Genomic DNA, 13,814 nt, shown 5'->3' on the forward strand with positions numbered 1-13,814 from the left:
TCCAGGAGGAGTCGTATAATTGCTACTCATCAGAAGGGTGAAAAGACATCCCTGTGGCTGCCGGGGGATCTCTTGAGTTCAAACGTTCAGTGAATGTGTTTAAAACATATACTCCAAGGAGCAGCACACAGCCAGGCAAGACCAGAGCAGGAAAGGGATGTGCGTGTGAGTGGGCATGGGCTGAGACTCAGAAAGCAGCCGCTGAAAACAAGACTTTTTGCTTTTGTTTTGTGAATACATAAAGAACAAGAAAATATGACAAGGCAGAATAAATCCACTGCCTGGAGTAAGTAGTATTCGCTGATTTGCTCCCTTAATCGAACATCTGTTGGGCACTCATTATACACTGAGCAGTCTCTGAGGTACCAGGGATGCCACAGGTAGCAAAACAAAAATCTCCGCCCTCAGAGAACTTAAGTCGGGGGCAGGGCGCACAGGGGAGCAGTCGAGAAAATAAACAAAATAAGTAAAATACTTAAAATGTTAGGTGGCAGGAGATGCCCGAAGAAAAAGAAAGCAAAGAAGGGGAATAGGAAGTTTGGGGGTGGGGAGTGATTTTTAAAGAAGGTCATTTCATTACTTGGCTTATATTTCAAGTATGATGGGAAAACCATTGGAGGGTTTTGAGTAGGGTAATGACGTTATCTGACATTTTAAAATAATTACTCTGGTTGCTCTGAGAATAGAGGTAAAGGACAAAACTGAACAGTTTTCCACACCTTCACTGCCATCCCTGTAGCCGTGGCACCATCCTCTCCTGCCTAGATTATTGCAGGGAGGCCCGATGAGGCAGTTGCAACGCTGTAGGCCGAAGAAGATGGTGCGACGTGACAAAGCACTCAGCTCTCGTTGTGTTTCCTTCGTACCAGAGGATCAAGAAGGTGAGGCATTTTAAGCTGTTGGCAAGAAAAATATTGTAAACATTTGCCACAAGTGGAGGCTGGATCCAGAAACAAGAGTAGCCAGAAGGTAGTTAGAAGGGCAGGACCGAGTGGGTGGGGGGGGACCTGGCCTGAGAACCACAGCAAAGGAGTGAGAGGGGAGGTGACTTCGAGTGCAAATCTCAGAGGAGAGGATGCTTTTGATGCAGCCCTTATGACCAGGTGCTGATGGGGAGCAGTGAAGAAGGTCATCAGGAAGTAGGTAGGAGTTGTAAGGTCAAGATTCCAGAAGCACCATCACAACCTGTAAAGTGGCTGAGAATAACATGCAGGGGAAAGAATGGGAAAGCAATCTGTAAACCTGAACTGAAGTCCTCAGGGAAGGTGGGAGAATGCCCTGAAAGGGGAGGGAGGGGTGTGGGAGCAGATGGAGTGGCAGAAGGAGAGCTGCCGTCTGGAAGGGCCAGGCCGACGGGGGGGCAGTCGGTGCCTCTCTCTTGCCTTAGGAGTGAGAGCAGTTTGAAGGATCAGCATCCCCTGGAGGTGGTATAATCTGTGGAACAACTTGGGTTCACTAATAAGCCAAGCTCAATTAGCAATCTCCAACGTTTTGATAGGGTGTCTAGGCTGGTTGATCGTGGCAATAGTATACATGGATGTATTTTGACTTTGTAAGAAAGTTGATGGTTTCTTCTCTTAGTCTTTGGACAAGATGGAGAAATACTGTGTGGACAGCAGTTCAGTTGCTTCATAGATGGCCTGAGAACTATACCCAAAGAGTCTAAAATTCATGAGGACAGTGTCTCACTGGATCAATGTTTTCAGCCTTTTTTAGTCCTAAATCACCCCCTGCCCCACCACCCAGTCATTTAAACATGGATATCTCATTGTCTGCCCTCTACTGTTGAGTCTGGCTTCTATGTTTCCGCCAGACAAGAACACGATTTTTCAAATTGCACTTACTTTCATCTACTTGCCTTCAAAAAATGTTGATATACCCTTTGTCTGGTTAGGTTGACCTGGAGGAAGGTCTCTAATGGCTTGGTTCTGCTTAGCATTGTGGTTTTGTCCTTCAGTGACCCGGATGAAGATGGCAGAGCTGGTTATCAAATTTAACGTGACATAGCAGAGAAGGAGAGCTGATTTTTTTGGATGAAAGGATATGGATTCAGATGTCCCTTGGTGGGTTGGAACAATGGACTGAAACTAGCAAGATAATAAGGGCAATGGAGTTTCCCACTCAAAGTAAAATATTCATTGTGTAAGTGTAAACTAGAGGAAGACGATGAGTCAAGAAACCTTCTCAGGTCTTTTTTCTTGTGGACTGACTGGGGTTTTGTTTGGTTGGATTTTTTGTTTGTTTGTTTTCACTCATCGTTTCATTATATGATCCTAAACCACGCAGAGGTGTGTACCTGCACATACTGCCAATATAAGCTGCAGTAATTTAAAAAAGAGCAAGGTCTAAATCAAAGAAGTAATCATTTCATTCTTTTTGTGGACCACATCTTAAGTGTTTTCAGTTCTGAGTGCCATTCTTTGAGGACTGTGGCAAACTAGAAGGCTCCGAGAGGGCCCCTCGCACAGTATTTGGTGCTCAGTTAATAAAAACTGGTTGAATGGATGGTTAGGGATGGTGCCTCAGGTCCTGTGAAGGACAGTTCATGAGACTAGGAAAGAGGAAACTTTGAGATAGCTCTCTTCAAATATTTGCAGAGCTCTGAAGTAGAAGAAAGACTAGATTTCTTTCATGTTTTCCCAGAAGACAGACCAACACACCAATGGGTGACTGGGTCCATTTAAAAAAGAATTTCCGGGCTTCCCTGGTGGCACAGTGGTTGAGAGTCTGCCTGCCGATGCAGGGGACACGGGTTCGTGCCCCGGTCTGGGAAGATCCCACATGCCACGGAGCGGCTGGGCCCGTGAGCCATGGCCGCTGAGCCTGCGCGTCCGGAGCCTGTGCTCCGCAATGGGAGAGGCCACAACAGGGAGAGGCCCGCGTACCGCAAAAAAAAAAAAAATTTCCCGGGGCTGTTCTCCAGTGGCACTGCAAAGTTAGTCCTGTAAAGTTCCTCGGACAAAGAGTGTCTACAGCAGCCCATTCGATGACAGAGGCCAGGGCCAGTGTGAGGGGTGTTGAAGGAGGGATTCCTTCATTTGGGGTACAGCCAACTTAGTGGCCTTCTGGTCTCTTCCAGAGCTGAGCTTCTCATTCCAGTGGGTCCAGATCAATGGTGCCTTGTCTTTTCAGCTTTGCAGAATCAACGCTGCAAGGGGAAGTATTACACTTACTTTTAAAAATGTTTAATGGAAACTTCTGAGGATACCGCCTGGAGTTACGGAAAGCCCTTTAATTTATTTAGCACCCCCCCTTTTTTTTTTTTTTGCGGTTTGCGGGCCTCTCACTGTTGTGGCCTCTCCTGTTGCGGAGCACAGGCTCCGGACGCGCAGGCTCAGCGGCCATGGCTCACGCGCCCAGCCGCTCCGTGGCATGTGGGATCTTCCCGGAACGGGGCACGAACCCGTGTCCCCTGCATCAGCAGGCGGACTCTCAACCACTGTGCCACCAGGGAAGCCCTATTTAGCACTTTTTAAGCCTTGCATTTTTTTTTTCTCATCTCATCCTTACGTCAGTTGGCCTCATAAATATTCATAAAGGAATTGACCCCAATGAGAGTCTAAATATCCTTCCTAAGCCTTTCAGTTTTGCTTTCTTGTAACAAGTAATTATTTGAATATGATCTCTGGTCAGTTATATTTTTGTAAACTAGTGAGTAATCTATTTGGGGAGGTTTTTCTTTGAGGGGGGGTGTTGTTTTTTGGCCACACCGTGAGGTTCGCAGGATCTTTGTTCCCCAACCAGGGATTAAACCTGGGCCCCAGCAGTGAAAGCGCTGAGTCCTAACCACTGGACTGCCAGGGAATTCCCTGTTTTGGGAGTTTTTTAAAAAAATTAATCAGGATTTCGGAAACCATAGGATCTGATGTGAAGGAATAGACTTTATCTATTCATCTTAGGCCCTAAGTACGTCTATGTCTTAGAGCCCTCAAGCTTCCAACCTCCCTTATCCTCTCACCTCCCCCAGCGGAGAGGAGTGGAAGCCAAGGACACTTGGGAAGCGTACAGATTCAAGCCCACAGCCTAGACATGGACTATGGTTGTAATATGAACAGCAGAAACTGAGGTGGCCCCTTAAGCTGCAAGACAGGGAGGGATTGAGGGAGGCCTGCAGTCTGTGGGAGAGGACTCCGTCAGACTCCTTGGCCACAGGTAAAATGACCTGGGAAGCGGTGGCTTCCGCAACTTCCCTGTGTTCTTCCCTGTAGGCTGTGTTGGGGAACAGCTGCTGGTTTTGTCCCCTCGTGGTCACCTTTTGCTCTCTTGCCTCACACAGAAAATTCCCCTTCCTTTTCTGCCAAAAGTTCCCCATCATTGCCTGCTTTTTACCCACTGGAAGGTGGGCAATAGTGGTCTCATTTGAGACTGTTCAACTAGAACGAGAAACCTGCAGAGCTAAACCCTGACATCACATTTCTTTGGTGTGTTTTCTGGGACAGTTTGATTTTAGCTTAAGGGCCACTAACACGGGATACGACCTTGGGAGAATAACGTAACCTCTCTGAGCCTCGGTCTCCTCATCTGTCAGATAGGACACTGCGGGGTCTTTGAGAGATTTTAGACATGGTACGCAAATACCCAGCCCAGTGTCTGGCCTTGTACAAGTTGTTCAGTACGTTACAGCTGCGGTCACTGTTATTAGCTATCACTGATTTATACCATCTTTAATCACGTGACCAGTTTTAACTCTTGAGTATTTTACTCTTTGTTATTGAAGACTTTAACCGTGGCGGGAAGTCCACTGACCGTCACGTGATGAGCTGTGCTTCAGACTCTGAAAGCCTGTGGAGGGGACGGTGCTCCGCTCTCTCTCTTTAGTTGTAGTTATTCACCCTGGTCATTTGTTGGGAGGGGAGGGGAGGGGGCTCGTATTTGATTGAAAACCAACAATGGCAGGAACAGAATAAACCTTTGTTTTCCAGAGCTGTCTTTTCTATTTTCAATTTTTTTGTTGTTCTTGAAGATGAAGCAACAGGGGCTAAAATGTAATGTTAGCACTTGTGGCGGTCTTGTTCCTGTGGATGACAACTCCAAGATGAGTGTTTGCCTTTCAGAGCTGTGGTGACACAGACTTCACTCTCCTGAAATTCTCTGCCCTGAGAGAACTCGATTACCTGGGCTTATGGTAGAGTCAGAGGACAGTTTTTTGCTGCCTTTCCAAGCTTGTTGAGAGTTGCTCTCAGCCTGTCTCCACTGAGCTCTGATTCTACAGCTGCCACCTTCTGCCTCACGAGTGATTCCAGACTCTGTGCCTGGATCTCCAGGCCCCAGCCCCTCCCTGGGGACCGTCCCCACTGCATCCTCCTCTCTCTCTGAACCTGTCTTCTTACTCTCCACACTTCCTCCCTTCGGTCCCCAAGCCCTGCTTGTGCCCGCTACACAGCCTTTCTCAAGCCATTACCCCCTTTCCCTTGAGCCATGTAGTCTGTCATCTTTAGGGTCAAGGTGACAGAGAGCTTATTACTCAACTGAGTTTGAATGTTAGCTAATGATTTTGGTCTATAGTAGTGGTTCTCAACCGTGGCTGCACACTGGAATCACTTGGGAAGCTTTTAAAAAATTCCTGGTACCTGGGTCCCATCCCCAGAAGTTCAGACTTAATTGCTCTGGGATGTGACCTGAGCATCAGGATTTTTAAAGCCTCCCCAGGTGATTCCATATGCAGCCAAGATGGAGAACCACTGGTCTACAAACTCGTTCAATCCCCAAGCTGAGTGTATTCTAATAATAGTTCTGTTTGGTCCCCAAGTGACTTGGATACCACAGTGTCTTAAATAGTTGATGGCAGTATAGAAACGTCAAAGTAGCTATTTCCACCTTGTGTTAATTTGGTAGATTTGGGGGAAGGAAATAGTATGGTTCCTTTTTCGAAAATTCAATTCATGGCATACTGCTGGGCCCACTTGACGGCAGTGGCAGGAGCAACTAGCTTTTCTCAAGCTCTCAGCATGTGCCAGGCACTGGGCTAAATACTTCCTAAGCTCGTCACATTCATCAGCCCATTTTTATGCTCACAACAAGCCCAGGATTTTTTGGCCTCTCTGCTTAAAGAGGAAACTGAGGTCCAGAGAGGCTTATCCACTCGCCCAGGGCTATACAGAAAGCAGTGCTAAACTCAAGCGCAGACACGTCCAGTGCCCAAACTTCACTGTTCCTCTACCCTCTGGGAAAGAACTTAACCAAATAACTTCCTGGAAAATAAGGATGTGCCTGCTTCAGCTTTGAGGTTGAGCCCTTTTTCAGTTGGGTTGCATTCTTTTGTATATCAAGCTCCTTCGTAAATTTGATGTCAGGTTCACTCCCAAGCTGCCTAGATATATCCAGGACCAGGGGGCACGTCACAAATTAATTTTTTTCACGCACTCAGGAGATATTAGTTGAGAAAAGCGTCTTGCTTCTAGCCTCTAACCTAGCAGAACCTACCCCACCTGTTACTTAGTCGTCCTACCACTTCTCTGAGGAATTGAATAGGCAGTGTTGTCCCCATTTTGCAGAAAGGGGGACTGGGGTGCCACATATTCGCTTTCTACAAAATACTAGCGATAGCTACCGCTTCTTGAGTACTTACTAAGTGCCGGGCTCTGTGCTAAGCTCTTCATATCCTGTGTGGTTACCCTCATTTACAGATGAGGAAACGTAGACCCAAAAAGGTGGAGCTACTTGCCCAGGGTTATACAGCTAGTAATTGGGTACCACGTTTGCTTGTTTGTTTTTTAACTTCCTTGTGAGCAGAATCGCAAGACGTGGCCTTCGTTTGCTCTCTCACCATAGCCTGGCCAGCCTGTGTCGTGGCATCTGGACAACCATGTCTGGAATAAACCACTGAAGCATAAAGTGGATTTTCTTTCTGTGTGTCGAATGGCCATTTAATAGCGATCGTGAAACAGGATTTTCTGCCAACCTTGAATATCATGCTGAGGTCAAGCAGGCTCTAAATATTCCTTCTCCAGCCATTCCAGTACGAGGCTGCTTTGGTGTAAACAACCCCCGAAGGTGAGAACTGGCTCTTGGAGCAGTTCCTCCCCCCCCCGCCCCCCCCATCCATCGCTGAGTGCTGCTGTTTCTCACAGTTCCAGATTAATGACAAGAATCCTGACACTGCTGCTGGGGAGCTTCATTACTGCAGGGACACTAAATGCTTAAGACAGGAACCTATCACCCCCGCTCGCTAATTGTGAATATGCCAGCTCATTTTCTCTCTCTTCAAGCCTGTAAAGACTTGGTATTTTCTGGTTTGTTAAAATGTGTGTACACACACACACACACACACACACACACACACACACACACACACACACACACACACACACACACACACACACACACACACACACACACACACACACACACACACACACACACACACACACACACACCCCTCTGTAGGGAGAATGACTGTTTAACACACCCCTCTGTAGGGAGAATGACTGTTTATAGAGAAAGAGATCAGCAGTGTGGTGACCCGGATGGAATCTCAGGGAAAATAAAGTACCTGGCGGCCTGTGTCAGGGCAGCAGGTCACTAATTGAGTGCAAACCTTTTTTTTTTTAATGTTGTTTATCCCCCTACAGGGCATACAAAACCATTGAGGATGATGACTTGAAGTTTCCCCTTATATATGGAGAAGGCAAGAAGGTAGGCACGTGCCCCCCCCGGACTGAGAGAACAAGGCTTGGTCTCCACGGAGCCCGTGGTGATCTGTGTGTTCCACTCAGCAGCTCATGATTTTATAGCCTTGACAGCTTGAAAGAATATCACCTCCATCATCCTTCAGGCCTCCTGTCTTGAGGGCCCAAAGGAGTGGCAGGGTTGGGGGACGGGGGTGGTGAGCATGAGGGGCTAAAGTCAATTTTGTGAAAATCACATCCCCCTTCTCAATCCATTTGTATAACTTTTCACAGTGTTTAAACACGACCACTTGCACATACATCATCTCCTTGGGTATCTGACAACAAGCCACGAGGCAGGCAGAGCTGGCTGTCTTCTGTCCATTTGGTAGATGAGGCCGCTAGGACTCCGAGGTTAAAACTGCTCAGGCAGTCACGCAGCTGGCGAGGGGTGGTACCAGATGTGGAGCCATGGCCCTCCACTTCCTTCTGGTGCCCTCACATCCCACCACGGAAGCTCAGGCTTTGCAAGGTGGCTTCTCCACTTGCCCCATGGAAAGGGGATCCAGAGTTTCACCCTGATTAAACTGTAGGATCACATGGACCAGATCGCAGGCGGAGATAGCAAAGACCATCCATCAGCAGCTCCCAGGGCCTCAGTCAGAATGAAACATTGTTGAGCTGAAGGAAGGCTGTTGATCTTAAAGTGGTCTCTGAGCAGAGACTGGAGAGGGTTGCAGTCCTGGAGCAGAGATGAGGAAGCTTTGAAGCCATTTCCCAGGAAGAACAAACACCTTCTGAATCATTGCATTCTTCCTCCAAACACGAATACATTTCAACTAGGCGCTGAGAGTTCCAATTGGAAGTGAAAAATGTGGTCACATTGAAAAGAATCTTCAACTGAAATTTTTTTCAGCATTTGATAGCTTTTATCAGGATGAAGTGACTCATAAGAAAACGAAAGGAGGCCTTCATGGGCAGAACTTGAGTGTATGTGTGGGCGTGTGCATGCCTGCGTGCGTGTGTGTGTGTGAAAGAGAACACACAGGATTAGGTTTTGGGCTCAGTGTAGCCCAGCCGTGATTTCACTGGAAGGAGACATTTCATGGAGGGAAATGAAACACAACTATTTGATCAATAAATGCACCATTTTTCACACTAACTTGCCCCATCCCTGGGTGAGAATCATGACGGGGTAGAGTTCTACTCCTGGTAGGGTTCCGTGTGTCTTTCTGTCGAGTGGGCACCATCAGTGCACATCACTCAGCCCAGTGATCCACGCCTGCAGCTGCAGTTCTTTGCGGTGCTGAAATTCTCAGTATTGCCCTGCTGCTACCCAGTGAGTCCCAGTAAGCTCAGGACCACATCCTGTTGCCTTTGTATCCTTAGTACCTGTCCAGCCTGGTACTTGACACATGGCAGGCCGTCAGTAAATGCATGAGTATTTAATAAGCTATTCAGTTATGTTCAGTATACTCTCCTTGGTACAAGAGGAAAATGGATAAATGTGTTCTTCAAAGATGACCAGCAAAAAGATTGAAAAGAGCAAGGGTTTTCCCAGTTTAGCAAACAGTTCAATTCACCAGGACATCATGTTCCTCCAGCATTTCAGTTAATTAGGGCTTGACAGTTCTGTGATATGTAGCTGACAAGTTCAGTCATTGTACCTGTTGACCTATTGAAAAGCCACTGTGGCGTCAGTCTGCTCCAGGCATGCCCTGTACCAAAGTAGCATGCCTCCTCTGTCCCGGGAGTCCGTGATCTCTGGAGAAGGCTTTACAACACATCAGTTCTGTCTTGATGCTTTACAGGCGTTTTCTCCTTCCTCTCTGCACACGCCTCCCCAGAAGTTTCAGAATACTTTCACTGCTGTTACTTTTCATTTGATTGCTGCCAATGCTTTGAAGGACTTGTGTGGGACATGTAAACAAGTTCAGTAACTAGCAGAAATATCAGATTTCTTTGGACTAAAACATCCAACCAGAGAAGGTGCCACAGCAGGAAGGAGAGCAGAAGGACTACAAGGGACTCAGAATGTCCACGTTTAGAGCTGAACGCGTCTCAGCTAGAAGGGAGTTGAGCCAGGCCCCCAGCAGAGCAGCTCCATACCAGAGGCCCCCAGGTTCACATTCCTGTGTCTGCATTTCACCCCCTTTGATTCTTGCCTTTGAAATATGTGTTACGGTTTCATTTCCACTTGACTGTAAACCTGCCCACCTTCTGATGTGAAACCAGCTCCAAAATCACAGCTTTTTGGGGGAAGTAGGATGAAGATATACGGTAATGTGTTAGATTCATGCCTTAGCATTTATAAGTTATTCTTATTACCCAAGCATTAGAGCGAGGATTCAAGTTCAGGTCTTTGAACCATGACACTACACCAGGTATAGTGTTGCTGACCCAAGTGTTAGAGCAGTGGGCCTCAGTCCACCCAGAATGAGTTTCACTCCATCCCTCTGTGTTTACCTGTCTTGATGCTGGATATCTTTCTGCACAAAAATGTAGTGCCCCCCGCTCCAGGGAAACTTCTTAATAGAATTTTTACCTCCCCTGAACTCATATAACCCATTGTTCATGTGTCTTTCAGCACTCAGCCATATTCCCTATGTTGTTAATTAGACATGTACCTCTTAGCCTCCCTTACCAAGTTCCTTTGTAGGAGAGACCAGGCCTTAGATATTTGTCCCCCACAGCATGGTGTCTGCACATAGTAGGCACTCAATAAATGTTTGGGTAAATCAAATCTGTGGCCTCCCAGGAGACCATTAGGCTGACACTGTAGGCATTAGTTTAATCATATTGCTTCCTTAAAGCATTTGGACAACCATGTAGAGAAAGCTACAGATGGTGTGGTCTCAGCTATAAGGTGTCTGTGTATTTACAGCAAAGTGACATCATGTTCCTTTCCACCCAGATGGAATTTGTGAAGATGTTAGCAGGACAGGTTATAGAGTTGCTAATGGTTTATTTTCTCCAGCCATAAAGTGTAATATATGAGCTTTCGGTGGGCAGGATCTGCCTCTGACGTTTTTACATCTTTTATCACAGAACTAGAGACATAGTAGCAGGTGTTCAGTAAACACGTGAAGGATGGATGTATAGCAGACGGGTGGGTGGGTGGCTGGATGGGGGGATGGGCAGATGGTTGGATTTAGTTTGCATTGATTTCAGTAGCTGTAGACATCACAGATGTATTGTGTTTAGTTTATTGGACACCCTTCTCTCTAGTCTCTGCAAAAGAAATCTGAAATGCGACGGCAGCAGTCCATTAAGATTAAGATACTTGCTAGAAAAGCCGCTCCTCAAGTATGCCAGTGACCTTGGTGGGCCCTTCCTTGGAAACAAGTACCCACAGAAGTTAGCAGCCAGGGGCACGGAGAGGGGCAGGAAGAACCGGAAAACGACTGCTTCTCTCTTAGCCCGTGACAGATATACTGTGGTGAGAATACTTTCTGTGTGTGTGTGAGTGTTTCTGATGACCCTCTGCTTATACTCCTAGGCCCGAGTAATGGCGACTATTGGAGTGACCAGGGGACTTGGGGACCATGACCTGAAGGTGCATGACTCCAACATCTACATAAAACCATTCCTGTCTTCAGCTCCAGAGGTACCGCATGAGGTTTTTGTTTCTCTTTGGTACAAGAGCATGTTTTCTACATTATTCTTCCCATGACTCACACCCCATATCCAGACAGTAGCCAGCTTGTGTCACATGTACTTCTTCAGTGTCTCTCATGTCTGTTTCTTTTCCCCACTCCCTTCTCACTTTGACTGTGCTGGTTCCTCCCTCATGGCCTCCTGCCCAGATGGCTGCACAGCCCCTAGTGGCATTCCTTGCCTTCTCAATCCAGCCCACATATTGCCATCAGGCCAATTTTCCTAAACAACTACTCTGACACCTGTTTGTTCAGAAACCTTCAACAGGGCTTCCCTGGTGGCGCAGTGGTTGAGAGTCCGCCTGCCGATGCAGGGAACACGGGTTCGTGCCCCGGTCTGGGAGGATCCCACATGCCGCGGAGCGGCTGGGCCCGTGAGCCATGGCTGTTGAGCCTGCGCGTCCGGAGCCTGTGCTCCGCAACGGGAGAGGCCACAACAGTGAGAGGCCCGCATACCGCAAAAAAAACAAAAACAAACAAACAAAAAAAAGAAACCTTCAACAACACCCCAAGGCTCAGAGACTAAAGCGCAGACTCCTTCACTTGGCATTCAAGGCTTGTTATAATTTGGTCTAACTTAAAAAAAAAAAAAATCTGATCTTTGTTCCCCTACACCAGCCAGAATGAACTTGCTATTTTTTGTATGTGACCTTCAGTTTCCCATATTTGCTCAAACCATGCTTTCTGCCTCATATGCCCTTCCTCCCCGTCTCCAAACATCTGAATTCTTTTTTCTCTAGAGTTTAACTTAAATGCTCCTCCTGCTTTCCCCTCCCCCAACCAGAAGTCATGTCTCCTACTCCAGATACACGCAGAGCAGCTGCCTCTTGCAGCGTTCTCACTTTCTGCCTTGAAGCATGGTGGTTCGTGTATATACTTTGTCCCCTCTTAGACTTTTTATTTTTTTTGCGGTACGCGGGCCTCTCACCGTTGTGGCCTCTCCCGTCGCGGAGCACAGGCTCCGGACGCGCAGGCTCAGCGGCCATGGTTCACGGGCCCAGCCGCTCCGCGGCATGTGGGATCTTCCCGGACCGGGGCACGAACCCGTGTCCCCTGCATCGGCAGGCGGACTCTCAACCACTGCGCCACCAGGGAAGCCCCCCTCTTCGATTTTTAATTGCCTAGAAAGCTGATGTCATTCAGTTGATGTCTAGAGAAGTTAACTGAAAAACAAGTTGTCATATATTTGGTTTAAAAAATCATTTTTCTTATAATACAGGAAACAATGTCAAGTGCTATTTCAAGGTATATCATTTAGAAAAGATATTGCTTCTAAGTGATAGAAAACGAAGTAATAGTAGTTTAGGGGTATATCTTCTCACATATCAAGAAGGCTGGAATTTGGTGGCTGTTCATGTTGGTGCAGCACCTCCAATGTGCCAGCGGTGACACCTCTGCTGCTCTCTTTCCCTTCGTAGTTGCAAGATGGTGACAGGAGCCCCAAGCATAACATTCTCATGCAAGGCAGGAAGGAGGGGACGGCCTATCTGTCCCAGTAGACATCCACTCGCATCTCATTGGCCAAAACTGTGTCACATGACCGTCCCTAGCTGCAAAGGAGGTTGGGAGAGTGAGAGAAATGTTTGTAATTCGTACAGTAGAGGAGAGCCAGGGAGGGGTGAGTGGGGAACCAGCGGTATTTGCATACCATGTAATTAACTGTTGAAACGGTGCCTCGCACTGGAAATGACCTGAATGTTTAGACATAGCTCCGTCTGCATGTTCTTCCCAAGGGTGGGTGCTGTGTTTGTAGCGAAGGCTCTTTTTGTTGGAGGAAACAGAAACCCACTCATGCTGACTCAAAAAAAGGGGGTGTTTATTTTAATAATGTCAGAAGAGATATTTATGGGGACCACAAGAAGAACCCTTGTGGACCCCATAAATAAATAAAATAAAACCATTCCTGTCTTCAGGAATGGTTTTTTAACTAACAAAAAAAGCGAAGGTGGCTCTGGAATCCAGGCAGCCTTGAGACCAGCCATGCTCCATATGTCTCTGCCACCAGACAGCCAGGTTCTGACTCCCCCAGTTGCACGTTCCCAGAGAGGAATCTCATTGGCCCAACTCACGTTTTCTACGAGGTCACAAGTGACTTCCCAGCCTATAGACTGTGTCCACTCCGGAGCCAGCAATGGGCACCATCGGGCACCCAGGCCTACCCCTTTGGCAGGGCTGTGAGCAGGGCTAGTTCCTTTAGAGTCCTTTATTGCTGAGGCTGACATCTAAAATAGATCTAGCCACAGGAGGTTAAGAGGTTAAGAGAGGGAAATCTCTAGTAAATAGCAGGCGTGAAAGATACGCACATTTCCTGATCTCACCCAGGATGTCAAGTGAGGTCAGCTTGGTGGAAATAATAATTACCATCTGCAGATGTCTCTCTTTCCGCCTTCATAGCAATTTTGCATGGTAAGAACCCTTATGATATAAAGTGTCCAAGGGTCCCTGGAAGTTGGTGGATCCCTGCTCCCTCTGTTCTGGCCAACAGAAGGATCCCTCTATTCTGGCCAACAGAAGGATCCCTGAATTACTGCTGAAACTCCTCCTGGCCAGA

General features: G+C 47.3%; 1 protein-coding gene across 1 annotated transcript in view; it reads left to right on the plus strand.

Moving 5' to 3' along the window:
• PPM1H (protein phosphatase, Mg2+/Mn2+ dependent 1H) overlaps positions 1-13,814 on the plus strand; it is a 265,272-nt gene that overhangs the window by 216,540 nt on the left and 34,918 nt on the right. The window contains exons 7-8 of the mRNA XM_060112773.1: positions 7,572-7,635; positions 11,107-11,214. Of these exons, the coding sequence (XP_059968756.1) occupies positions 7,572-7,635; positions 11,107-11,214 (172 nt within the window). The remainder of the gene's footprint in view (positions 1-7,571; positions 7,636-11,106; positions 11,215-13,814) is intronic.

This window comes from Mesoplodon densirostris, chromosome 11 (genome assembly GCF_025265405.1).
Source record: "Mesoplodon densirostris isolate mMesDen1 chromosome 11, mMesDen1 primary haplotype, whole genome shotgun sequence".
NCBI classification, from domain to species: Eukaryota; Metazoa; Chordata; class Mammalia; order Artiodactyla; family Ziphiidae; genus Mesoplodon; species Mesoplodon densirostris.